A 27,697-nucleotide genomic window follows, 5' to 3' on the forward strand; every position below is an offset into this window, starting at 1 on the left:
AAATAATAAGACCAGTCACTTCCTGATAGGTTTTGTGAGAGGGAGTTTCTGGGGTTACATAAACCACTAAAACTAGTCTTACAAGTTAGTCATCTTTTGTCCTTTAAGGGTGCGTTCACACTTGTCATGTTTGGTTGGATTAAAACGAACCCTGGTGCGGTTGCTCTGTTAGTGCGGTTCATTTGAACGGCCCCACTTTATATTAGGTGGCCTTAACTACTATGTACTTACATCAAAAAATAAGTACAATGTACTTACTGTGCCCATATTTTATTGCAAAACACCTTTGCTGATATTGAGGTGGGATAGGGGTAGAGTTAGAGACAGGTGTGGTGATATGGGTCAGTTTAAGGGTAGGGTTAGGTGTAAGGGAAGTGCCAACTGTGTAATTACAAATGTAACTACAGAAATTAATTACAGATGTAATTACATGCAGGTGTTTTATATAATGTAAGTACAATGTAAAAACATGTAGGTACACAGTAAGTGCATTGTATCAAATTATTAATTACAATGTTAGTACATAGTAGTTAAGGCCACCTAATATAAAGTGGGTCCATTTGAACATATGTGAACGCTGCCATCCGAACCCTGGTGCGCACCAAACAAGCGGACCGAGAGCGCTAAAAAGATGGGTCTCGGTCCGCTTCCAAATGAACTCTGGTGCGGTTCGATTGATATATGAACGCAACACGGACCAAAGACATGTAAACGGACCAAAAACCGGACGTATAATGTCACAAGATGCGACGCATAATGCAGCTGATTTGACGACGCGGAAAGATCGGTGTATCCAAAATGAGCAACTTTAACGTTAGAGGGCAAACGTGGAGCAACGAGGAAGTGCCTAATCAATATTTGGTCAGACGAGCATGTTTCGAAAATGCTAGAAAAAACACACAAAAAGCATACCTGGCTCTTTTCATCAAAGTTCCTGTGTTGCCCATTATTAGCAAGTACAGACGACAGAACGGCCGTCTCTGTTCTGCACAACGGAGGAAATCCTGCTGCTGTTTTGAATGTTTTGAACATTTTATGAGCTCTTCATGAGTTCTCAGCAGGTAAAAATAATGCCACATGTACACGCATAAAATGATCGCATTTAATCCAGCACACAGCGTTGTTTTGAATGTTTTGAGCATTTCATGAGTTCTCTGGTAAAAAAAATAATGCCATATGTAGGCTACACGCATAAAACGATCGCGTTTAATCCAGCACACAGCGATGTTTTGAATGTTTTGAACATTTCATGAGCTCTTCATGAGTTCTCTGGTAAAAAATAATGCCATATGTACACGCATAAAATGCCCGCGCATGTAATCCGCACACAGCATTGTTTTGAATGTTCGGTAAACGAGCTCCTACGTCATATAAGCCGACCAATCAGGTTGTTACCGTCTCCCTATGCCTTTGGTTCGGTAACTTTAGGTTCGTTGTTAAAAATGCCCGTGTGAACGCTAAGCGGACCAGGACTATATGTTTTGTTTTTGTTTTTTGGTCCGGACCAAACGAACCGAACTACAAGTGTGAACGCACCGCACCCTAAGACTGTTCATAACTTTAAGTCAGTCACACAAAATTGTACATTGGCAACTCCAGCTGTAGTGCTCATGATATCCACTAGGGGGCTCTCCTCCAGACTCGTGTCTTATCATGGACTACATTACCCATAACCCACTGCCTGGACTCATTATGATTATATTCAGCTGTCTGTCTCATTCCCTTGTTAAAGCGTTAAAGTTTGGAACATACTCTGCAAGAACAAAGAAATTAGTTTGTTTTCTCGAGGTGGCAAGAACAAAGTTCGTTCCATAATTTACGAGAAAAGGTGCTGATCGTCTGAGTTTCTCCGCATTAACCCCGTCCACTTTAAATGTCCTGGGAGCGAGAACTTTTTTTTACTGTTCTTGTGGAGTATGTTGTAGCCTTAAAGCTTAGTTCTTTCAAAAATATATGTGCTCATTAATGTATATTTACTTCTTTCAAGTAATAAAGTATTCTCGTAAGTTTATAATATGCCATTGAAAATACATACGGGTGAGGGGTTCGTATGCCGGTCGCATTGTTGCCCCTCCATCTTGAAAGTACATTAGCCAAAGAGGGACATACCCATAAATTCAAGCTTTGCCTTTTACGTTTTAACACTCGATGGCACCGTGTCGGATGTGAAGAGGGGGATTGCAGTGTTAATCTTGCACTAAATCAGCCACCGTAGGAGTTAAAATGAAATCAGAATTGAGAGGAACAAAAACTAATATTCACTGGATGTCAGAAGAGACATGGTCCCTAATGTCGCTCTCTCTAGAGGTTTTTTGACACATTCTAAGGGGAATACTGGGTCAGTTAGCAAACACAGCATTTTACATTGTGTTTCCATACGCAGTACAAGGAACCTCTCAATAGGGAACGTACTCGGTTACTTTTCGTGGACTCTGCGCCAGACTTGGACCAGGGCGTCCCTGCGTTTGGAGAAAAATATCGGGCAGTGAATATTGTCTTCTGAGACGAAGAGATCTACTTCTGCTGGTGAATCTGAAGGTGAATCGTTTGTGGGTGAAGAGACCATTCCCCTGAGGGAATGGGTCCTCTGGATAACATATCCGGACCCAGATTCAGAATACCTGGCAAGTGAGCCGCCCTTAGGGAGCTCAGGTTGTGCTCTTGCGCACCGGGAGGGAGAGATAGGGGTCCGGCCGAGGAGGGACCTGGCCATCTTCTCTTCCTCTCTGTGGCTAGGATGGCTTCGGAGGCTCAGGGTTCAACACAAGCTTGGGTTGTGGTACCTGGTATTCGGGCTGTCTGCTGTGGTTCGTAGAGCGAGAACGATGGCGCGTTGTGGAAGCCGAGCAAGGCCGAGAAGATGGCGGAGCCAGCTTAGTGGGCTGAGAGGGCGGACGGCCTGACGAAGAGCTGGAGCGCTTAGGCAAGAAGTGTCTCATGGCCTGCGATGCCTTTTGTGCTTCGGTGAAACGTTCCGCGAATCCTACCACAGATGGACCGAAGAGACCCGTGGTAGAGATAGGGGCGTCCAGGAAGGATGCTTTATCCGCGTCCTTCATCTCGAAAAAGTTCAGCCAAAGGTGCCGCTCTAAAACCGTCAGGTTCGCCATATTCTTCCCAATGGCTTGCGCGGTTCTTCAAAGAGTCGGGGACAGCTCGTCCAAGGAGCGGAGAAGTCTTGCTAAGCCAAGGCAGTCTGGCCGGCGGAGGCGTATGCTCGGCCAGCGAGAGCTGAGGTGGTGCAGCAGAGCTTGGAAGGGTTCTGCGCCCTGGCAGAGACAGGAGAGGTGCGTGGCGACAGCCTCTTCGAGGGTGGGGGGGGGACTCGTAGCCTTTTTCCTTCGTGCCGTCAATGGTTGAGAGCACTGGGGAACAGGAGGACTTCGTGCAAGCAAAGTAGTGCCATTTCCATGACTTGGCTAGCTCGTCATGTACCTCAGGGAAGAAAGGCACAGGCTTTTGAGGAGAATAGAGGTGGCGGCTTTTGAGGTACCACTCGTCCAATCTGCTGCGCGCTGGCTCTTGGGGCTGGGACCACTCGAGCCCAAGGTCTCCCACGGCCTTTGAGAGCACGCGGATCAGCTCCGCGTCAATGCTGGTCTTGAAGCTCGCGGCGGTCTGCGTCGAAGCGGGGGCTCCGAGACAGATTCTGACAACTCTCTACCAGACACGGCTGTAGAGAGGCTGTCTTCCTCCTCCTCTGGTGATGGCCCACCGAAGGAAACAGAACAGGCCGCTGCGAAGGAGGGGCGCTGCTCTTCCTGGGTGAAAGTGACTGGCGAGGGTGAGGGGAATTACCTTGCGTGCAGTCGCTACGTTGCTCAGGTGGCCTCTGGTCATGACACTTCTTTCGGCGTGGTCCAGGGGCAGAAGGAGGGATCTGGTCAAATGTGGCGAGGCAAGCCCGAAGGGTCTGCAGCGCCATCTCGTCACACTCGGGGCAGCCGCCTCTGGAGAGCGTGAGCTGCGTGTGATCCCGTCCGAGGCACGTCACGCAGATGATGTGACGGTCGCTGTTGAGGAGAGGGGCTCTGCACGAGCCGTAGGAAAAGTGAGGCATTTGCAACAACACCTCACGCTCTTTTAGAAATAGAGTGAAAAAAGGATATAGCGCCGGATGGCGTAGCTGGAACGGCAGAGATGAAGGCGGAGACCGGGGGAATCCGACGTCCTCCCGGCTGCAGGTTCCGCTGGATTGATGGCGGTTGTTTCTTCTGGAGGTCAGCCATGGTGGTGTCACTGAAGGAGATAAAATCTGACACCTATGATGAATCAGGGTCTTATATAGCCTCCAGTATGCAAATATAAGCCCCTTTTTCAGCGGTCTCTCTGGAGCGCCCTATTGGTTCTTTCCTCTCAGCCGCCCCACCATAGGTTCCTGCAGTTGCCGCGGCTCAGCCAATCAGAGCGCTCCTCGTGCCGGGCTATTGCTGTGCAGCGAGACTGCGCTTTACATAGATACCTTTATTAAAAGTTTTGCTTCATATTCTCGAGAAAAGGAGTTTTTCCATACGCAATATGAGGAACCTCTCGATAGGGAACCCCAATATATTGGAGTTTCATAATTTGCACGTAAGTTATTTTGTCTTGTGCGAAGTAAAAAGCAAAGTGAAAAAAAAAAAAAAAACACACGACATGACACTTATTGTCCTTAAATGTAGTGACCTGTTTTAAACCCGTCCATTGAGATCTAATTATCCGATCAGAAATGCTGACAAAACCCATTACAGTCAAATATACAAGACTTACAAAGAGTAACAACTCAGCCTTTATTTCAAGTTCAAATCATTTACAAATACAAAGTGCACAGAAAAATGTGTTAATTTAACACTTCATATACAGAAAACACACGTACAGCCGATCAGACCTGCATTAAAGCCGTCATCCGTAAAGTGCATCAAAGATGAAACTCAACATGTATTATCTTGTTCCTGTAACTAGTAAATTTGCCCTGAAGGTCCCCGGGATCGCTGTAGATCATGCGTTCACATAAATAAACACCAAGCACTGATCATTTAAATAGCCAACCTCTTTATAAAAGAGAAAAAGGGTTCAGGAACAGATCTTCACGCACCTTTCCTACAACGAGAGAAAGCGCCGTCAAACACACATTATGACATTAGCGGTGAATAAAGAGAAGTGTAGCAGGCTTCTTTGTCAGATTTTTGTAGACAGTCCCAACAAAAATCAGTGCCAACCCTGCAGATGCTCTTCCAAGATCTAAAGTCATCACAGAGAAACGCTTCTGCCATGATGGTATCGTCTTGGATTATAACACTGGAGTGCGGATTAAAGGTTACCTGCTCTAGGAGGAGCTCAGTGGACCGCCGACTCCTCGTACATTCACCGCTTCCTGCAGAGATGGGAGGAAAAGACAGATCAGGCAACATGAAAAGGCACACGACCCGCTTTATCTCCCTAATGGGACTGCTATATTGGTGTATTGGGACTGTGTTGATCATGAAGCGGAGGTGTTGAAATTAAAGCCGCATTAAGGCCCTTTCACACTGGACGCGATTTTTGACGTGCAAATAATTCGTGCAATGTTTTTTTTTCCCCGATCAGCTGTTTGTGTAATGAGCGCTTCCACACCGAACGCGAATGTGCTGAGGCGAAAAAACGACATTTATTTTTTTCGTTTCGATGTCAATTTTTTTTTACTCTAGCGGTGACAAAAACGGCTTCAACCAATCACATAAAAGGAAACAAAGGTGACGAAATGTCCAGTTGATGTCACAAGCTATTACAATCAACTTTAACCTTTGCCAGCCATGGCATTTCTCATGAGATTACAACTGTAAGCTGTACAGCTGCAGCTTTGTTTGCCCACTGTATGAAACACACAGCAATAACTTAACTTATAAGTTAGTATAATAACTTATAAGTTATTACCTTTTATAAATAGCTGATTTTTTTTCTAAACATTGTGTCTGCGATTATGGAAAGTGAACGTGTTTCCATCAGTAGGCTACGTCTGTGGCACTGAAATGTTCACATTGAGACTCGACTGGAAACATCTGCTCGGATCGATTGATTTCCTGAAGTGCGCGGTTTGTCTCGTCAGATGCGCTGCCGTCTCTGGAGGAGATCCTCAAATTGTCCCTCAGACTTTAGAAAGTAAGCGCAGAAGCTGCCATGATAAAGTTTTAGCTCCTGTACAAGATTAGTATCCTCTCCTTCAGACTCTGTTCTTTAAGACTGGCTGCACCCAAAACCTTCCTCTCGGTCCTTTAAATAAAATGAAAAGCTCGTCTTCACTGAATGATGAAGTGTGTGTGTTTTCTCAGCTGTCGCCGCGAATGTTTAGGAATGTTGGAGCTCTGAAACGTCGCAAATTCGTGTCGCGGCTGGTGTGAATGGTTTTGACGCGAAATATTCGCATGCAAAATATTCGCTTATTCGTTACGCTTTTTCGTTACGCGTCCGGTGTGAAAGGACCTTTAGTGACGTCAGCCAAACAGAAGCACTTTAACCCTCTGGTGCGGTTCAGCATTTGCATTTTTGTAAAGTCCAACTGTCAAAGTAAGTCTATGGGACTTTTCCAAGTTTAAATTAACATTTTTAGGAAACCGCAGACCGGATCAGTCTGAAGATCTGAGTTTGGTGTAGAGAGCTTGAAGAGTCTAGATAGTAGGAGCATTTAGAAATTTTAGTCCAAGAATAATAAGCTTAAATAGTACATAAGATCGAAGTCAACTTTGTCAAACCAAGCTTGTCATGTGACGGAGTGTGGGCCCTCAGACTAGGGCCGGCTCATGTGGAGAGCACAGTCCACTCTCAGAGGGCCCGGCACGGCCAGTGCTGCTCAGGAGTCACTAAAACAGCCAAACCTGAGGAGCACAGACGGCCGTGCCTTACTGTCCCAGCAGAGTAACACTAGCTCAGGCACGGGCTGGCCTGCACAGCTGACTACCGCTGGGTCCACAAACACACACAGAAGACACACACTCACCTCAAAACACACGGCACACACACACTCACCTCAGAGATACAGCAGCTCTGGCTTCATCTGGGGTCAACGCCGCATTCAGACACCTAAAATAAACACCAATATACACACATTAGAGTGTAAAGTAATGAATATACCCTACTCATTACATATTGCTCCAAGAACACATTAATATGCAAATTAGAGACGATGTTGGATGCATTTAATGGGAAAACCCATATATGACCAATTTACCCACATAATGCATGAAGTAAAATTGTATTTTAATACATTATATTGTATCTTTCATAATATAGTTGAGAATCATCTTTGTTTTTAACCAAACTCAATATAAAAAACACAAACTTGATTGGTGAATGAGAAAAAAAAAAAAAAGAGTCTACACGGTTTATTTATTAAACTACCGAGTGCCGGTGTCCACTTACATAGAATAACATGAATAAAATAAATCTTTAAAAATATTTCCATTAGTTTCTAATGCTTTAAACAATGTAATGACGTGAAAAATATACTTAAGTCAAAAGACTTGGAGATTAAACCTTTTTCCCGCTTTGAAGTACTGAGGAAAAACCACGTGCTACGGAATCCCGCGCGCTCCCGCTAGCAGCACACGCATTTTGAAGCGTCATCGACTAAACTGTCCCTCGTCACTTATGTAACCCTACATATTGTACTCAATTCGCTGTTTTAGTCAGATTTACCTTCTTGTAGCAATCTGCCTTCCTCATCTTCATGAGTTCTGTCTCTCTTCCACCGCAACATCGCAGAATGAGGGAACGTACTGAAGAACGCGTCGCCATTTATAGCGCTGCTCCACGCCACCACCGAAGAAGAGCGAGCGTGACGTTACGCGGTGACGTCTGATTCGCGAACGAATCGCTCGCTCTAATGAACTGATTCATTCGAATCGATTCGCAAATTCAAAGCTTTTTAAAAAAATATATATTTTATGACACAGATCCGTTTCTAAGCACACATAGTCCCTGCATCAACACTAGCAATCGTTGATAAACATTTGGAGAATTAATTAACAGTCGAAATGACGTCTTGCCTGCAGCATTCACTGACTATTTGATTTATTTAGTATTTCTAAATCCACCTATATTCTGGGAAACATTCCTGCATGTAAAGTGCTGACTGACAAAAAGTTCGCTATTAGCCTAATGAAATGTCAAACACTGACTCTAGATCAGTATTCACTCTGTCCAGCTGCAGGGACGGATTGGCAATCTGTGCGTTCTGGAAAAGTCCAAAATGGCCGTCCAACCGAGGGCCGTCGGCAAAAAAAAGAAGTCTAATAAATAACACAAGCTGCAGCCCCCCTAAAAAAATATGTGATTAACCTTTCAAACATATGAAAGTGGTGGGCTTCGGCTCGTCTTTTAGTCTGTCTGTGTGTTCTTCGCAGCGGCGCCGAGCAGAGCGCACGTCAGAGGTGTGTGTGTGTGTGTGTGTGTGTGTGTGTGTGAATCTGAGCCTCATTGGTTTGTCACCGCTCGTCAATGTCAAAATTTTGAGAAAACCAATAAAATCAGAGAAGGCTTTATGTTCACACAGAAACTGCTGAGCATTTTAGCAGAGCAACTCGACGACGTCAAATGAGAAATGCGACTAAACTAGACATTTATGTTTGACAGCTGCTGCTTTAAGTAAAAAAAAACTAAAAGTTAAACAAAAGACAAAAATATTCAGGCAAATTAATACACTTTTTTTCTAATTTCATCATTTTGAGTGGAAATGTGATAGCCTAGCTAGGCCTAATTAACAAACAAGAAATATTAGCAAAGCCATTTTCATCAGATTAGGCATATTGATAATGAATGTGTATATATTGTAAATTAATTCTATTTGTAACCTTCAGTAAATAAAAAATAAAAAACTCTGTTTTTTAAAATAAAATAAAAAATAAAAAAGCCTGTATTGGGCATAAGATTATGAATGTGTTTAAATTTTGAATTAATTTAATAAACTTAAACTTTAATAAACAGTATATTAACGTGTCTAAGAACATTATTCATAAAACATATAAATATCAGTATGTTAATATGTAAACCATATGTTTATTTTATTCACTGACGAAAATAGAAAAACTATATCAGTCAAAGCTCAGCGTTATGAGGGGAAGAGACAGGGCAAGATAAAAACAGAGAGAAAGAGAGAGATGTGGAGATAAAGACAAATAATCTACTGCTCAGTGACATGGTTTTATATTTTGGCCTTCAGAACATCTTAAAATGCTCATATGTAGATCATTTGGGATATCAGGTTATAAACCTGTCAACATTATCGGGTACCATTAATGCATGTAGGCTACAATATGGCCATGCAATAAGGTATTAATATTAGCTTTATACGTAACAGCCAATATCCTATGCACTGTAAAAAAATTATGACAACATATGTTTTTACATTGTTTTAACTCATCAAAATAAGTTAAGAAATGTTAAACTATTTTTTATCAGTTAAACAAGATTTAACTCATTTTTTAAAGTCAGTTTAACATAAGTTGAAATAGCTTAAACATCCAATTGTACTGCAAAAGTTCAAAATTTGCCTTATTTTACAATGTGGGTATGAATGCTAGTAAGCTAGTTAATAGCGCAATTTGGACCCTAAACTAAAGTGTGAACATTTTTCCCATAGGCTACGCTCACTGTGTGCTAACCCCCTAAAATGACAATCCTATAAACGTCCCTGATATGAACAGCCATCAGCAGGGGCACTAATGCGATCACTTATATACTGCTACGTGCTACAAAAAAACAAAAACTGTGATTGGTCCCCGGATTTCAGGAATCAAATCGCGGCAGAATGGCTAGCAGAAAACGTAAGGAGAAAGGTGGATGGGAAGAAGTTAAAGAAGAACCCAAGTACAGTGTAGTACATAGTACACCATAGTACAGTGTCTGCTGCGCACGGCTAGGGGCGAATGGCCGGATGATGGGCCTATTTGGGAGAAAGTCCAGGGCTGTTTTTTAGCCCCAGTCCGTCCCTGTCCAGCTGTGTTGTTTGGTTTAATGATGGTGATGTTCAAGCAGTCTCACGGTATAAAAACAGAGCTCAACAAAATCAACAGAAAATCGTACCGATCTGAGCTCTTTCATGCCGTAACGCTTATTCAGATCTGCTTCTCCTTCTCCCAAACGTTTACATATTAACATGTAAAAGTAGACACAAATTATTTTATACATTTCTCACGTCTGTGCTTCAAGTATTGTGAGACGGCAGAACATCCTTTTTTCTTTATTTAACAAAAAGACTTTTTGTCGTATTGTACTAAAAAATAAAATAAAAATTGTACTACGCACGGTTTAAACCAATTAACGGTAAGCTTTTAGGCGAGTAAGCTTCCGTATTATACATTGAATAACTGTGATCTAAACTTACATTTACACTAAAATACCATTAAATTTACAGTTTTTGGAAGTGAAAAAGTCATTGTGTAATTTACAGTTAAAAACCGTAAACTGATATTCCCAGAATTGCCTGCAGGACACTTCACATTTGATGTATTTTCACTGAAATTACTCTTTTTTCTTAGTTTTTTTCTAACCAGTTATGTTCATTAGGATTTAATGTTACATTTAATGTTGTTAAATTAATGTTTATTGCATTTTTAAAGTGTCATGGGCCGGTGTTTAGTGTTTGTGTGAATGACACTGGGCACCTTTGATATATTAGCGTTATCCTCCTGAGCTTTGATTCGTCATGTGACTCTCATCTCCACTGTGATTGGCTGTTAGTGTATATCAAAGGTACATCACAGATATTAGCATTTCAATAGGTTGGTAATTCAACATTATTTCAGTCAATGAAATACAGTTATTTACTGTAAATTTAACTTAAATCTGTAAAACCTTAAATGTTGCTACCGTATTTCTTACGGTGAAGTTCTGGCGACCACAGCTGCCGTTTGTTTTACCGTAAATGTTATGGGGATTTTTTACAGTGAACTCTTAGGTCGGCCTCTTGTATTGAGCCGTTGATTCAGGGAACAGTGATTATTTAACACACACTCCACTCCAAACGCCGTCTTCATTTCAAAAATACATTTAGTTTATTAAACACAGCCAAGCATTTCTAAATTCAGTTCATATTTCAAGAAATTAAAATCCAAGCCAAAATAACAAAGTGCTCAAAAAACTGTAATCACCCTGCCCCAGATTATTTTTTATGCTTTTCTTTTTCTTTTTCTTTTTAATTTATGAAAGTTGTAGTTTACTGACCCATGCTTGAGACGGTCACACCACAGGACAATTCTGAGATTGGGCTCAAAAATGTAAAGAATCAAAAGACAAAGCAGTTTTTATAACAACAGGTCCATGTAAGACAAATAAATGTTTAACCATTCACTGCATTTTAAATTATGACAATACTAATTATATTAATTTTTATCACATCACAACAATAACCCATTGATCTGGAAGCAGAATCAGATTTAACTGTGATTTTTTGCTGTAATAATCAGTTTATCTGGTAAGATCCTCAGAGGGGAAGTTGTGCATTGATTACCTAAGATTGGAAAGACAGTCTCAGTGAAGGACGTCCTGAATGTGAGTAAATGTGTGTTAGTTACAGGATCAGAGAATGACACTTTTCCTCTGTCATAGTCCAGCTGAACTCTCACACGCTGAGGATTCACTTTAACAGGAAAGACAGTGAAGGGTTTATCTGGGGATTGAGAGAAGTATTCGCTGTTCCAGTGCCACACACGCCAGACATTAGAGTCAAAGAAATCCAGTCCCTTCCTCTGGTTTGATGCTGTGGTTATTCCAAGACTCCAGCCTGTATTGTCACCGACCTCCACATCCCAGCAGTGTGTTCCTGAGTTAAAGCCCTCAGATCCCAGGACACATGGATACGAGTCAAACCTCTCTGGATTATCAGGAAGTGTTTTATCTTCATTACTGACTGACACACACACACTGGTCAGATCAGATGAGAGTGTGAGACGAGGATGTGCTGTGTTTGGATCAAGAGTCAACGGAGCTGCAAAGAGAAGAACATCAGATTACAGGATGAAATATGATCAGAAATGTAAATATAAAACACATATAAACACTTTCTATAAATCCTGCTATCATGACAAATATTATTATTATTAATATAAAAGTTATTGTTATTACTGTAAATATATATTAAATTATTATGGGATCTCCTTCAATGTTTTCAGAATCTTTTCTTATTTAAAAGATTTTGTTTCTATATTTTTCAGATATATTTTAATGACAGCATATTTATTAATCAAAAATGTATTATTTTATTCATCAAAATAAACAGAAACATGTTCAAACTTTGCTAAAGTGATTGTTTTGAACAGGTATTAAATAAAACATTATTTTAGCTAAAGTATTTGTATTAATACTGTGCCTTTTGGCCCATGTGTGGCCCTCGTCACCTCATACATTATAAATGTTTTTTTAATAAAGTAAACCACTTTTATGATTTATTTTTACACAAAATCTGTTGCTCCATAAATGTTCAAAACAAACCTGTATATTTTTCTGTATATCATACACTAAAGGAAAGAGATCATAAATCCTGCTATCATGACAATGGTCTGTCAGTTTCTGTCAGAATGGATTGAGGCTTCAGGTTTAATATCATATTCAATAAACACTATTGTATCCTAATACATAAGCAGAGACTAACGAGGAACAGACTTCTGTAGTCATTATGAGTTCACTGTATGATCTGATGATCTTCTGAAATACAGTTCAGATTCACTCAGAAACTCCAGTGATTATTAAATATATTTCTATCAGATGTTAATGTTGTGTGTGTTTCTATCTGAAGGATGTTTTGCGCTGGTGTCAGATCTGCTGAGACTCACTGTGTTGGACAGTTTCCAGCATCTTCTTCCAGACTCTGGACCGCAGGTTACCCAGATAACGGGACACATCAATCAAAGCTCCAGAACTCATCCGTGGATCCGGCTGTGGGATCTGGACTCTGGAGGAACATTCAGGAGTCAGAACTGCAGTGAATTTGAGTTCAGATCCACTGAGAGAAGAGATACGAGCAGCTCACTCACCTTTCCATTGAGGCGTTAAAGTTCTGGAAAATATAGAGTTTGAAAACATGTTAATATCTTATCAAACACTCTCATTGTCAGTGAGTCTCAAGTTGTTTTATGCTCAAAGAATGAAGCCAGATTGATTGGTCACCTTTAGAAACGAGACGTCATTGGCTTTCATCATCTCCTCCATGTCTCTGATTGTGTGTGAAAGAGCTGAGATGTGTGTGTTCATCTCCTCCAGCTTCTCCTTCATCCTCTGCTTCTTCTGCTCCTCTTCCTCCCTCAGTGCAGTGATTGTAGCTTCTTCTTCGTCTCTGAGAAACTGATGAAGCTTCTCAAACTCTGCTTTAATCTGACGCTCTGTGTGCTCAGCTTGAGACTGAAATCACATCACATTCACTTCAGTCAGCTCAGTGTGAACACACACTCCACTAATGTCAATAATAAACTGTGTGTGTGAATGTTGAGTGTTTAACTCTTTACACATCCTCACCTCGATGTGTTGGATTGTTTTATCACACTCTCCTTTAATTTCTTCTCCATGTTTGAGCTTGTTTTGTAAGGACGTCAGCGCTGTATTAAATTCCTCCTACAGGTTAAGATGAAAATCTGTGAAACTGATGAAGCTTTAAGAGGTTTAAACATTGTGTGTTTAGATGTTTTTATTGTTATATTAATATTTTAATGATGAATGTCTCTGAAGCATTTGGGCCTGAAATTGGCAGGACTTATATTTTTAAGGTCCTGTTCTTTGCGATCCCATCGTTCAAGCTTTAGTTAGTGTGTAATGTTGCTGTTAGAGGATAAATAATACCTGTAAAATTATAAAGCTCAAAGTTCAATGCCAAGCGAGATATTTTTATTTAACAGAAGTTCCCTTTCGAGGCTCAGCGAGCGGCCGGTTTGGACTACACCGCTGCACTTCCTGCTGTGATGATGTCACTAGAGCCGTTTGTTGACTATAGCTCCGCCCACAAGAACACGCAAAATAGGGGGCGTGGTCTCGTTGCTCTCCCACGTGGAGAAGAGCGCGCATTCAGCGCTTGCATCGCCCCGTTATGGTAAGAGGCGGGACCTTTCCGGGCAAAGTGCGCTAAGCTGCTGTCCAATCACAACACGGGAAGCGCTAGCCCAATCAGAACTTGTTACATGTTTCTGAAGGAGGGACTTCATAGAACAAGGAAATCATCAGGCCGTTTATAGGACAGAGGAAACAGCGCTGTACAGATAAGTCAATTGTGTGAAAAATACTGCATTTTTACACGTGAAACATGAACTCATGTTATATTGCACACTGTAAACATAAAAAAACGGGTCCTTTAAAATGATTTAATTGCAAATGATAAACATCAAGAAATCACCAAACAAATGTGTTTTTTGCAATGGCCAATTCTTAATTATTATATCCCTGCAGTTGTAAATGTGTGGTTGTACAAATGCAAATACAGGAAGTGAAAGTACACTATATTGCCATAAGTTTAGGGACGCCTGCCTTTACTTGCACATGAACTTTAATGCCATCCCATTGTTAATCCGTAGGGTTTAATATGGAGTCGGCCCACCCTCTCTAACAGCTTCAGCTCTTCTGGGAAGGCTTTCCTCAAGGTTTAGGAGTGTGTTTATGGGGATTTTTGCCCATTCTTCTAGAAGCTCATTTGTGAGGTCAGGCACTGATGTTGGAACGAGAAGGCCTGGCTCTCAGTCTCCGCTCTAATTCATCCCAAAGCTGTTCTATCGGGTTGAGCTCAGGACTCTGTGCAGGCCAGTCAAGTTCCTCCACACCAAACTCCTCATCCATGTCTTTATGGTCCGACGCTTTGTGCACTGGAGCGCAGTCATGCTGGGACAGGAAGGGGCCGTCCCCAAACGTCCCACAAAGTTTGGAGCATAAAATTGTCCAAAATGTCTTGGTATGCTGAAGCATTAAGAGTTCCTTTCACTGGAACTAAGGGGCCAAGCCCAACCCCTGAAAAACAACCCGCATCATAATCCCCCCTCAATCAAACTTTACACTTGGCACAATGCAGTCAGGCAAGTCCCATTCTCCTGGCGATCACCAAACTCGTCCATGGGATTGTCAGACAGTGAAGCGTGATTGGTCCCTCAGAGAACACGTCTCACTGCTCTAGAGTCCAGTGGCGGCTGCTTTACTCCACTGCATCCCACGCTTTGCATTGCTCTTGGTGATGTAAGGCTTGGATGAGCTGCTCGGCCATGGAAACCCATTCCATGAAGCTCTCTACGCTGTTCTTGAGCTCATCTGAAGGCCACAGAAGTTTGGATGTCTGGAGCTGTTGACTCTGGAGAAAGTTTGTAACTTCTACACACTGTGACCCTCAGCATGTGCTGACCCCGCTCTGGGATTTTATGTGGCCTAACAGTTTGTGGCTGAGCTGCTGTTGTTCTCAATCGCTTCCACTTTGTTATAATCCCACTAACAGTTGAGCATGGAGTATTTAGTAGTGAGGAAATGTCAGGAATGGACTTATTGCACAGGTGGCAACCTATCACGGCCCCACGCTTGAGTTCACTGAGCTCCTGAGAGCGACCATTCTTTCACTAATGTGTGTAGAAGCGTCTGCAGGCCGAGAGCTGGATTTATACACCTGTGGCCATGTCTACTAGTCTATTGCATACACAAATAGTATGTGTGTCTGTTTAGCACTGTATTTATCACATGAAATGAGAGACATTTGTCTTACCTTGTGAGATGAAACCACTTCACTGATGGGTCTGAATGTGTGTTTGGTGTGTTTCTCTGAGTCTCTGCACACTAAACACACAGGCTGTTTGTCCTCCAGACAGAAGAGTTTGAGTTTCTCACTGTGTAAACTGCAGATCTCCTCAGACTCTGATGAACGCCTCTCATTTCTCTCCTTTATCAATGATTCACACAAGTTTTTTAATGTGAGATTAACTGGAGGATCTTCTTTTGAGGATCTTCTCCTGCAGACGGGACACTCCTGAGTTTCCTGAGTTTTCCAGAACTGTTGCAGACACTCTTTACAAATACTGTGAGTACAGGACAGAAAAACAGGAACCTTGAAGATTTCAAGGCAAATAGGACAAGAAAGCTCTTCAGCAGATTTTGAATCCATTTCCTTGTTTTGTAAAAGATCCGATAATCTACAATTTACTTTCACTTTCTAATCTTTGCTTTGAAAAGTAAATAATTACAACAAAAAAACTAATTCAGAAACACACAATAATCCTAAAATCAAGTATCCTCCTCTGTTCTTCACAGCTCTGACTCGTTTCAGCTTTCAGTAAAAACGAAAGTAAGAAATAATAAGACTAGTCTCTTCCTGATAGGGTTTGTAAGAGGGTGGAGTTTCTGGGGTTACATAAACCACTAAAACTAGTCTCAAGTTAGTCATCTTTTTTTTCTTTAATACTTAATAACTTTAAATCAGTTACATTAACGTGTGCATTGACATATTTTGATACAAAAAAAAACTAAACTAAACTGATTGTCCTTTGATGAACTGCTAGTGTCTCTAATACAGGTCCTTCTCAAAAAAATAGCATATTGTGATAAAGTTCATTATTTTCCATAATGTAATGATAAAAAATTTCATATATTTTAGATTCATTGCACACCAACTGAACTTCCGGTCTTTTATTGTTTTAATACTGATGATTTTGGCATACAGCTCATGAAAACCCACAATTCCTATCTCAAAAAAATGTGCATATCATGAAAAGGTTCTCTAAACGAGCTATTAACCTAATCATCTGAATCAACTAATTAACTCTAAACACCTGCAAAAGATTCCTGAGGCTTTTAAAAACTCCCAGCCTGGTTCATTACTCAAAACCGCAATCATGGGTCAGACTGCCGACCTGACTGCTGTCCAGAAGGCCATCATTGACACCCTCAAGCGAGAGGGGAAGACACAGAAAGACATTTCTGAACGAATAGGCTGTTCCCAGAGTGCTGTATCAAGGCACCTCAGTGGGAAGTCTGTGGGAAGGAAAAAGTGTGGCAAAAAACGCTGCACAATGAGAAGAGGTGATCGGACCCTGAGGAAGATTGTGGAGAAGGACCGATTCCAGACCTTGGGGGACCTGCGGAAGCAGTGGACTGAGTCTGGAGGAGAAACATCCAGAGCCGCCGTGCACAGGCGTGTGCAGGAAATGGGCTACAGGTGCCGCATTCCCCAGGTCAAGACACTTTTGGGCTACAGAGAAGCAGCACTGGACTGTTGCTCAGTGGTCCAAAGTACTTTTTTTAAATAAAGATCATAATTAAGGCAGCCGAAAAATGCTTGGATATTGAAGGAATTATAGATGAGATTAATGAAAAGATCTAACTACAAACACGCAAACATGTGGTCGATGTTAATGCTGTTGTCAGTTTTACGATGGAATGGCAGAAGTTTATTAACTAATGGGCAAGAATTTAAAAAGTACATTGAGGAACTAGATAACATAGTAGAGACTAGTAAACCTAGTGTTGTGTGTATACAAGAAACTTGGCTAAAGACACCATTTAAATCTACAATACATGAATATAATGTCATAAGAAGGGACAGAAATAATGGAAATGGTTAAGTAGAGAAACATTGGAGACAATTCGAGGAGCAGGTAGTCATAAATTAGTGTGGTGTGGAGACTTTAATGCCCACAGCACAATATGGGGAAGTGTAAATCATGATCATAATGGGAATATTATAGAAGATATGCTGGAGTGGAGTAGTTTAGTTTGCCTGAATGATGATAAAGCAACAAGGATTGATGGCCAGTGGTCATCATTCTGCAATAGATTTAACGTTAGTATCAGAAGACTTGGCTAGGAAATGTACATGGGAAGTGTTAGGACACAGTACTATAGGAAGTGACCATGTCCCTCTTTGTTGCAAAATAGGATTAGAAGAGGAAAAAATAGAGGTAGTCAATATTCTTAGACAGAAGTTTAAAACCGCTAACTGGGAGGAATTTAAGGAGACACCGATGATAACAGTCCAAACATATTGACGATTATGCCATTTAATGATGAATTATTCACAGGGAGCCCATTTACACTCTCCAATACATCATCTGCTCATTCATGAATGTCAAACACTGGCCATGGATGAAGGTTTACTACCATATTAAGCCTCTGCTGAAGACAGCCGAGACTGAGAAGGAGCTGTCGGGCATGAAAGAGGAACTTACTAAATGCAAAGAGGCTTTAGCTAAGTCTGAAGCCAGAAAGAAGGAGCTTGAAGAGAGGATGGTATCACCGCTGCAAGAGGAAAATGTTCAGCAGCTGCAAGTAGCATCTGTGCGTTTATTTACTTGAATCAACTGAATGTTGGCTCTATGAAAAATGAGCAGTGTGGTTTCTAATGAAAAGGCAATCTATTGTATTAACAGGAATCTGAGGGTCTCTCTGATGCAGAGGAGAGATGTGAGGGTCTGATCAAGAGCAAAATCCAGCTTAAAGCTAAACTCAGAGACAACTGAGAGACTGGAGGATGAGGAAGAACTCAATGCTGAACTGACAGCAGAGAAGAGGAAACTGGAGGATGAGTGCTCTGAGCTGAAGAAAGACATTGATGACCTGGAGCTCACCTCAGCTAAAGTGGAGAAGGAGAAACATGCCACAGAGAATAAGTGTAAAAAGGATGGCTTTTAGAAGCTCTTCTGATGTGAATTCGCTGGTTGATAACATACCCACTACAGAGCGTCCGGTGAGAGACGTTTAACACAGAAGATCAGGTGTACGGGAATAACCCATTTATTGTCACCACAACATTGTGGTGACTCAAAATAAAGATGGCGTAGTAGATAAAGAGTAGTAGCAACTATAGATATGCATAATAAAGTATATTATGTAATTAATATAAGTATATTATTTATTAGGTATATATATGGTAGCAACACGAGTGGCTCCTCAGACTTTCAGAAGTACAAGGCTTGCGGGTTGGCGCGCGGCGCGCACGGAACAAGCGCTCTTAACACAGGCGCACATGCACGTGTTTTGTTGTCACGGCTACATAAACAAATTTCTTCACACAGGACAGATGTTTTAGTAATACTTTATGTATTCTAATCACAAAAACAAATGTTTGCATCAAGTGAAAGCATCGGGCACATTGGCTACCTAGATAATAAGCTGTTTTAAATTTAAAATGTTCAATGTCTTATCGCGCTGATGTGACCGATGATATCCATCCTCTAAGTGAGCAGTTTCATCCCAGGACTATTCCGGTTTTAAACGGAATATTGACGCCCGTAATGCACTCCACATGTAACTGTTTTCACTGTCATGCCGCGGATGCGCGTGGCGTTTCTGTTGCGGGTTAGCCACAGGGCGTCTGTGTGGCGTTTTCTATGTCTCTGCACACTAGAAGCTTGTCTGACGCGGCGCTGCTGCTATGCGGAGGGAAGCCTAGAAATCTTTTTAACTCATTTCCACCATAGAAACTGCAGGAGCTACTTCTGCTCAGATCGAGATGAATAAGAAGCGAGAAGCTGAATTCCAGAAGCTGTGCTTGGTTGTCAGTGTATATCAAAGGTACATCACAGATATTAGCATTTCAATAAGTTTGTAGCTGCGGTCAAATGTAACTCATACATTTCATTTTCAACATGGTTCACAGTTAAAATATAAATAAATATATATGAGGTTAAAAATCATATGTTTGAAACAAATAATGTCTCATGGCCAATAAATAATAATTTCATGTTTATTTCGTTCTGTTTAAAAACTCTGTGAGAAAAGAGGGGGAACTTATTTTTTTGTTTCGTATGGAAATTATAATGTGTTGCTATGTGGACGCTGTATGGGGGTGCTCGCTATGATAAGAGCGGGAGGCCGTTTCTCAGTATGCGTACTTGTCTGTACTTGTGTTCTCGTGGACTTGTAAAACATCATCAGTTGCTGCCCAAGTACTGTTCCATTTCAAAGTTCACATCTAGCCAAGCAGGCTATGGTTAAAATCCCTGGATGTGTCCTTGATCCGCCCCTTTTATCGAGGACGCATCGAGAGGAGACATCCCGGATGAGAAACCCCGCTTGATTTAAAAATACTGTTAATGTGTCAAAATTTTTTAGTTTAAACTTTTTCAGGCGAGAATGTACTTGTTTAATGACTAAATATGTAGTTTATTTAAAAAGAGAGCGCATATTTTGCTATTTTAGAGAGCAGCCTTTTCTCGGCTAGGCCTTCTGACCTCTGCCGCTGGCTCTGATGTGATTAAACATCAGATATCAGATACATGAAAAAAGAGGCAGGGTTGTGTTTAATATTTTGTTTTGTTATAAATATACATGCATAATCAAGAGTTGCCTGAACCACATTTGTGTGCTATAATACGTTTACGTTTTTTTATGGAGAAAAGAGACAGAGCGTTTTGACACGTTTCGTTTTATTGTAGCCTAAAATATTTATTTATTTATTTATTTATTTTTGTGGAAAAAAGGAAGAGTGGCGTTTTATGACATGATTTCGTTTTATTTTAGCCTAAAATGATTGCGTTGTTTTTTTTTATGAAAAGAAGAGGCAGCTCTTTTTTTTGTTGACATATTTTGTTTTATTGTATCCTAGAATATACGTTTCTCAATACCAAGTAGGCTACGCAAACTTCTGACTTGCGTCCGTGTAATTCAGACTTGCCATGTTCGACTGGAGAACGGCAGGACACAAGTCAAGTCATGCTGATCTGATAACAGCAGCGTTCTTCATAGTATCACTGAAAGTGTAGGCCTATGTATTTTAGGCTACAATAAAACAAAATATATGATAAAACACCACTCTACCTCTTTTATTTTTCATTAAAAAAGAAAAGAAACGTAGGCCTATTATAGCCACGCAAATGTAGTGCAGCAATGTATTATCTTCACTGCATGTATCTAACAAAACGAAATATAAAAAACCCTGCCTCTTTTCGTTTACATTAAATAATAATAAGTGTTTCAGACAAGTGTGCATATATGATTTTCATCTAATAAAATGAAATATGACGTAAAACACACCCCAGTCTCTTTTTGTTAAATGACAGTTTATGTGGGATCAATGATATAAGAGTAGCCTATGTAAAAGGTATAAGAAGCTATAGCCTACAAGAAATAAAGTGAACAATCCAATCAAGTGCTATCTACAACGGTAATAGCCAAAAAAAAAAAAACTTCACTCTGCCATCAGCCAAAACGATCTGTCAGGAAACAAATTATAGATTAATGAGACCAAAGATCGGCTGTTAGATCTACACAAGACAAATGTATATCTCATGTTTAACCACCACAGAGACATCAGAGCCAGCGGCAGACGTCAGAAAGTCTAGCCGAGAAAAGGCTGCTCTCGGCGGGTTAACGAGCGCTGAGCACCCGCTGACCGAATGGATCTCACAACTCCAAAAAGCCAGACCAAATTTCCAAAAAGGCGCTCTCTTTATAAATAAACCACAGATTTAAGCTTTAAACAACTGCATTCTCGCCTGAAAAAGTCTTAAAACTACATTTTGTGACACATTAACTGTAGTATTTTTAAATTGTGTGGGTTTTCCCGTCCGCTATACACTACTTGCTGGTCGGTGCGAGAGCGTGATGCATTCTGGGATACCGATCTGTCTGAAGTCCACAAGTCACCTCTCCATGCATCCTCGATAAAAGGGGAGGATCAAGGACACATCGGGGGATTTAAACTGTACTTTGCTAAATGTGAACTTTGAATTGGAACATGACTCGACCAGCGACTGATGACGATTCACCATTGAGATTGATGACGATTCCTCCCGTCCTCTAGAGTTCGTTCTCCCGAGTCGAACTTGGCAAGTTTGAACTACCAAGGACACAAGTCACAAGTTCGCGTACTTTGTATTGAGAAACAGCCATATGAGCCTGCTGTCTGAAAGTCATCAGAAGATTATGACAAGTTTGTCAGTAAAGCGTCAAGAAGAAGCACACTTTAAGTCTACCCTCTCGAGTTCATGCGGCCAATAAGGTATATTTCTCCATACTTGTCATTTATTTGTGTTATGTGACTGTGTTTGTAACATGCTGATTGCGATACTTTACATTGCATAAATGTATCTTTTATTCTTACTTTTATATATGATTTCGTTTAGTATTGTCTGTAAGTATGTCAAGAATTTAAGGTTAATTTACGTTTCTGTGTTTTTGTTTATTTATACCAGTTCTGACGGCAATGCGGAAATGTGGCAATACGAGAGCATGTAAAGACATGTTTGAAGATTTGTCAACGAATAAATGCCCATTAAAACCCAGGAACGACTTGAGCCTTTATTAAACCTTGAGGGGAGTAACAGTCAGAACTCAGCCTGCTTCGTTCCGGTTGCAACGGAGCCAGTAACGATCAGCTCGTTAATGCATCAGCTCGTTAATGCAACTACGCTCGCAAACATCAAAGACAACACAGACTGCATGCACGGAAAACCCGACAAGTGGCAGCTGGAGTCCAGCAGTGACGTGGGTCACACTATAAATAAGTAACACATTTAAACAAGTTAAATGTTTAAGAAGTAGTTTAATTCTGCTAACTTTAAAGGGACTCTAAAGTGCTAAAAGGGGGTTAAAGTGTATGTTTATTTTGTTGTAAGGTGATTATACTAATAGTGAGTTTATTCTAAGAGTTTTCTAAGTTAAGAGTGTACTGAGGCACTTTAAAGGGCAAGTTATATTACTTTTAACATCGAATGTCATTTCTATCTTATAATTTGCATTAAATTGTTCATACACATTTTTAAAGTTAATCCTAATGGAGTAGTAGTAGTAGTAGTAGTAGTAGTAGTAGTAGTATTTTGTGTAATTTTACAAACTCACACGTCATCTGACCTTAAGTCAATATACATACATCACCTCAAGTAGTAAAATGGCTGAGCCTGAAGTTCAAGCAAGCAAGGCTTTGAAGTTGCAGGAGCAAGCAAATCCTGATGAAGAAACTGTAGACATAAGCCCACAGCAAGAGGCAAATACAAGTAAAGTAGCTGAAGAAGAGGCTTTTAGAAAAAGTCAAAGAACCAGAAAGCTTACTGAAAAGGGCCAAGCTCTACACGAAGAAAGAGTGAATAAGCTGCAGTGCCGCTTTAAGACCAATTATGACAAATGGAAAGATATTACCAAACAAGCTAAGAAAGCACTTGATGCACCTAGCACTGCAAGCTTACAGGATCACATCGTAAGGGTCCAAAATGCTTCAGGAGAAGTAAAGCAAACCTATCACGAGTTGCGCAGTGTCAAGTAGACATATGTCATGCTGTTTCTGGGAGGATAATAGAATATGCAGCTGAGATTCTTAAAGAAGAGGAAAGTGGTAAATACCCAGCTAAAAGGTCAACTCACTGTAGTGAGGCTGGATCGGTGTTCCAATCAGCATCTCACAGTTCCAAATGTACGGGTACTGGAATCACAAGTTCAAGTCATTCGAGCAGATCATCTTTGAAGAAACAAGAAGCAGCAGCAGAACTGGCTGCAACTGAAGCCACCTTGAAAGTGATGCAAGAAATGGAGCCTGAGCAAAGGGAACTTGGAAATCTTGAAGCTGAAAACAGAAAAAGACTAGCACAACAAGAAGCAGAAAATGCTGAAAAACAAAAGACATTAGAAGAAAAGCGAAGGCAGATAGAATGCTTAGAGACTGTCAAGAAAATGAAATCTTCCAAAGCACATCTGGAAGTCTACAAACAAGAATCAATTTTAGATGAAAAAATATCAGACCTTATACACAGTAAGTCCAAGTGTAAAGAAGCTGCACCTTATCTGGTTAGTTTGCCTGAACTTCACCTAGCACAACCCACTGATAACCCGCAACAACGCACTGTGCCACAAGAAGCCACAAGCCGGCAGCATGCAACCAATGTTACACAAGAAGATAGCACTGTTGCATTAGCCAGAGCGTTAGCGGAGTCAATCAACATAAGCCATTTACCAGTACCAGAACCTTCAGTCTTCATTGGAGACCCACTAAAATACAAGGATTGGAAAATGTCTTTTCAAACCCTGATAGACAGAAAGAACATCCCAGGGTGGGCCAGCAAGAAAAACAATTGACAGCTATTTTCTGTTGGGAACGGACACAGCGTATCTTGCACCATGGAACATTCTGGAGGAAAGGTATAGAAGTTCATTTGTAATCGCTAAAGCCTTCAGGGATAAGCTCACATCATGGCCAAGAATAGGACCGAAGGACAGTGCTGAACTATGAGAATTCTCAGATTTTCTCAGAGGCTGTGAAACAGCAATCTTCCAGATTAAGAATCTTGAAGTTCTCAACGACTGCAGCGAAAACCAGAAAATGCTTAGCAAGCTTCCTGATTGGCTAATGACAAGCTGGAACAGAAAAGTAATTGAGATACAAGAGGAAAGCGGGTCATTTCCAACATTCAGAAACTTTGTCGAATTCATGACAAGAGAGGCCAAGATAGCATGCAATCCAGTAACATCGCTTCATGCACTAAAGGCAAGTGTCTCGGAAAAACCAAAGTTCCCAAAGACCCATGGTGTTGACACAAAGGTGCTAGCAAGCAGTTCGGTAGAGAAACCAGACTCTAAGAAGTGTATCTTCTGTGAAAGACCAAACCATGGAATTCATGTGTGCCGAAAGTTCATGGACAAGACAATTACTGACCGAGTCAAGTTTGTGTTTTGGATGTCTCAGCCCTGGTCACCAATCAAAGAAATGTGAAAGGAGAAGTGTTTGTAAAACATGCAAAGGAAAGTATCCAACATGCTTACATCAGGAGTGTGACAAGGAAGTCAAAGGGACAAAGGATTCTAGCAGGGAAAAACAGAGCACAAGGGAAACCAAACAACCAAGTACAGAAACACCAAACGAGGCAATAGCCAACCATGTTTAACAAAACACTTACAGTGATCTCACAACCACAATAATTCCCGTTTGGTTGTCTACAACAAGCGATCCAGAACACGAGGTTCTTATCTATGCACTTCTCGACAGTCAGAGCGACACCACATTTGATCTTCAAGAAAAGGCAGATGCTCTAGTCACAGAAAAGATACAAGTGCAGTTGAAACTTTCCACACTGTCATCCAGGAATGCAGTCATTTCAAGTCAAAAACTATTTGGGCTACAAGTCAGAGGCTTCTACACATCAAAGAGAATCCCTCTGCCAGCGACATACACAAGAGACTTTATCCATGCTAATCTAAGTCATATTTCCACACCAAAGACCGCAAGAGCATGGCCTCACGTATAGAGAACCTTGCTGAAGAGATCGCTCCCATGATAGAGTGTGATGTCGGCTTGCTTATAGGGTACAACTGTTCGCAAGCTCTGCTACCCAGAGAAGGGGTGTAAGGAAAGGACAATGAGCCATTCGCTCAAAGAACAGACCTTGGCTGGACTATAGTCAGTGGTACTGATCCCTGTGTGGATTATGGAGATGTTATTGGAAGCAGCCACAGAGTCATAGTCAAAGAAGTGACACCCTCTGTGCAGTCACCAAACCCCTTAACAAATGAAGTCATGTACGTCTGTTGTACAAGTTAAAGAGCTAGTCGCACCACTAGATGTGATCAAAGTACTTGAATCCGATTTCAATGAACTCCACTTGGATGATTCTCACTTCTCCCAAGAGGATCTGCGTTTCATTCACATAATGGAGGAAGGAGTAAAAATGAAAGCGAATCGTCACTGTGAGTTGCCTTTGCCCTTTAAGAAGGACAAAGCAAATCTGCCAGACAATAAAATCTGTGCCGAACACAGACTCAAATGTCTAAAGAAAAGATTTGAGAAAGACACACAATACTACAAAGACTACACAATATTCATGAATGAAACAATAACACGTGGAGATGCGGAAAAAGTTCCACCGGACGAACTGGACAAAAGCCCCTCCTGGTACATCCCTCACCATGGAGTCTACCACCCCCAGAAACCTGGAAAAATAAGAGTCGTGTTTGACTGCTCTGCAAAGTATAAAGGTGTGTCATTAAATGACTTTCTACTCACTGGACAAGAGTTGACCAATACCTTGGTAGGTGTTCAATGCCAGTTTCGTAAGGGTCAAGTAGCGGTGATGTGTGACATAGAACGCATGTTTCATCAATTCCATGTCAAGCCAGAAGAACAAGACTACTTCCGCTTTCTGTGGTGGGACAATGGGGACTTCTACTCCAACCCCTCCGTCTACTGTTTGCGTGTCCATCTGTTTGGAGCCACTTCATCACCCAGGTGCGCAAACTACGGCCTCAAATACATCGCAGCTCAAGGGCAAGGTCATTTCAGTAATGCCACAATTCGTTTCATTGAGAGAAACTTTTATGTGGATGATGGCCTAATAAGTGTCCACTCAGAAGAAGAGGCTATCCAGTTGGTAAATGAAGTAAGGCAGCTCTGCAATACAGGCAATTTGCGACTACATAAGTTAATCTCAAATAGCCAACAAGTATTAGCATCCCTCCCAAAGGAAGACTGTGCAGACACCGTAATGAAACAAGACTTAGCGCTTGGTGAACAACAGATTGAGAGAGCTTTAGGCGTCAAATGGTGTGTCACCTCTGATCACTTTCAGTTTCGAGTAGTCGTGAATGAGCGCCCTCTCTCCAGAAGAGGAGTTTTGTCCACAGTAGCCTCTATCTTTGATCCACTTGGCTTTGTGGCGCCTTTGGTCCTACTCGGGAAACAAATACTTCAACAGATGTGTCGTGAGAAGTTTGGCTGGGATGAGCCACTGTCAAATAAGCTAAGACCATGGTGGGAGTCCTGGTTGTTGGATTTACAGAACTTGACCAATGTCAAGATTGAAAGATACTACCTACCAGTAGATTTCAAGACAGTTTACAAGTATGAAATCCACCATTTCTCAGACCCAAGTGTCACAGGGTATGGAGAATGTACCTATCTAAGAGCAACCAGCACAATAGGACAGGTACACTGCATTCTTGTCATGGCTAAGGGCAGAGTATCCCCCACAAAGGTAACCACGGTACCAAGACTTGAGCTGTCCGCAGCAGTTGTAGCAGTACAGACAAGTGACATGCTCAGAGGAGAATTGGAGCTTGAAGATGCCCAAGAATTCTTCTGGACAGATTCAAACGTTGTGTTAGGATACATCAGCAATGACGCAAAACGGTTTCATATCTTCGTAGCTAATCGCATACAGCGCATCGAGGAAAGTACAAAACCAACCCAGTAGAAATACGTGATGTCAGAAGATAATCCCGCTGACCATGCGTCACGAGGGCTTAAGGCAAAAGAGCTCATTGCTTCCAATTGGTTTAGTGGTCCAGAGTTTCTCTGGCAGGAAGAGCTTCCAAGCGGTGAGGTTAAGGTGAGAGAACTTGATGCCAAAGATCCAGAGGTGCGCAGGGTCATTGTGCACCAGACCTAAACCACAACAGATTCAATCACTAATCGCTTCTTTAAGTTTTCTAGCTAGACAAGATTAGTGAAAGCAGTCGCCAGACTCCAAAGATTTCTCAAGGAGTTCAAGGGTACAACACAGAGAACCAATGAAGCCACAAGTCTCAAGGAAAGACAGGATGCGGAGCTTATCATCATGCTCATTGTACAAAGGGAAATCTTCTCCAAAGAGATCAATGATCTTAAGTCACAGAGAGAGGTGACCAAAGACAAAAAAAATAGGCTGTACCGACTCAATCCCTACTTAGACCACAGGGGCATCCTTAGAGTGGGAGGTCGATTAGAGCATGCTTCCATGCATCTACACATCAAACACCCAGTCATCCTACCAAAAAACAACCACATAACATGGATATTGATTGATCACTATCACAGACAAGTGCAGCATCAGGGACGTGG

The 27,697-nt window shown here is 41.4% G+C and overlaps 1 protein-coding gene, 1 long non-coding RNA gene and 1 other non-coding gene across 3 annotated transcripts; all 3 read right to left on the reverse strand.

The window, feature by feature from the left end:
• Positions 1-4,750: 4,750 nt before the first annotated feature.
• On the reverse strand, positions 4,751-7,768 carry LOC137092547 (uncharacterized). The gene is made up of 4 exons (XR_010908308.1): positions 7,651-7,768; positions 6,982-7,035; positions 5,301-5,353; positions 4,751-5,079 (listed from the first exon to the last, which is right to left on the reverse strand). It is a non-coding gene; the product is annotated as an uncharacterized lncRNA (long non-coding RNA).
• Positions 6,727-6,920, reverse strand: LOC137093327 (small nucleolar RNA SNORA74). Its single transcript, XR_010908427.1, has one exon. It is a non-coding gene; the product is annotated as a small nucleolar RNA SNORA74 (small nucleolar RNA).
• A 3,619-nt stretch (positions 7,769-11,387) lies between the features above and the next one.
• On the reverse strand, positions 11,388-16,066 carry LOC137093075 (nuclear factor 7, brain-like). Its single transcript, XM_067457790.1, has 6 exons — positions 15,671-16,066; positions 13,462-13,557; positions 13,117-13,347; positions 12,984-13,006; positions 12,783-12,901; positions 11,388-11,938 (listed from the first exon to the last, which is right to left on the reverse strand). Exons 1-6 carry the CDS (start codon positions 16,064-16,066, stop codon positions 11,388-11,390), a joined length of 1,416 nt encoding a protein of 471 aa, XP_067313891.1.
• Between the last annotated feature and the right edge of the window lie 11,631 nt (positions 16,067-27,697).

Source organism: Pseudorasbora parva, chromosome 11 (assembly GCF_024679245.1).
Source record: "Pseudorasbora parva isolate DD20220531a chromosome 11, ASM2467924v1, whole genome shotgun sequence".
Lineage (NCBI taxonomy): Eukaryota > Metazoa > Chordata > Actinopteri > Cypriniformes > Gobionidae > Pseudorasbora > Pseudorasbora parva.

Bases quoted from the DNA above. Each gene is read 5' to 3' on its own strand.
- LOC137093075 (XM_067457790.1), bottom strand. From the start codon at position 16,066: ATGGATTCAAAATCTGCTGAAGAGCTTTCTTGTCCTATTTGCCTTGAA. The intron at 13,558-15,670 runs GTAAGACAAATG...CTTAACCTGTAG, and splicing joins AAGTGGTTTCATCTCACAAG to GAGGAATTTAATACAGCGCT. The intron at 12,902-12,983 runs GTGAGTGAGCTG...ATGTTCCTCCAG, and splicing joins TTTAACGCCTCAATGGAAAG to AGTCCAGATCCCACAGCCGG.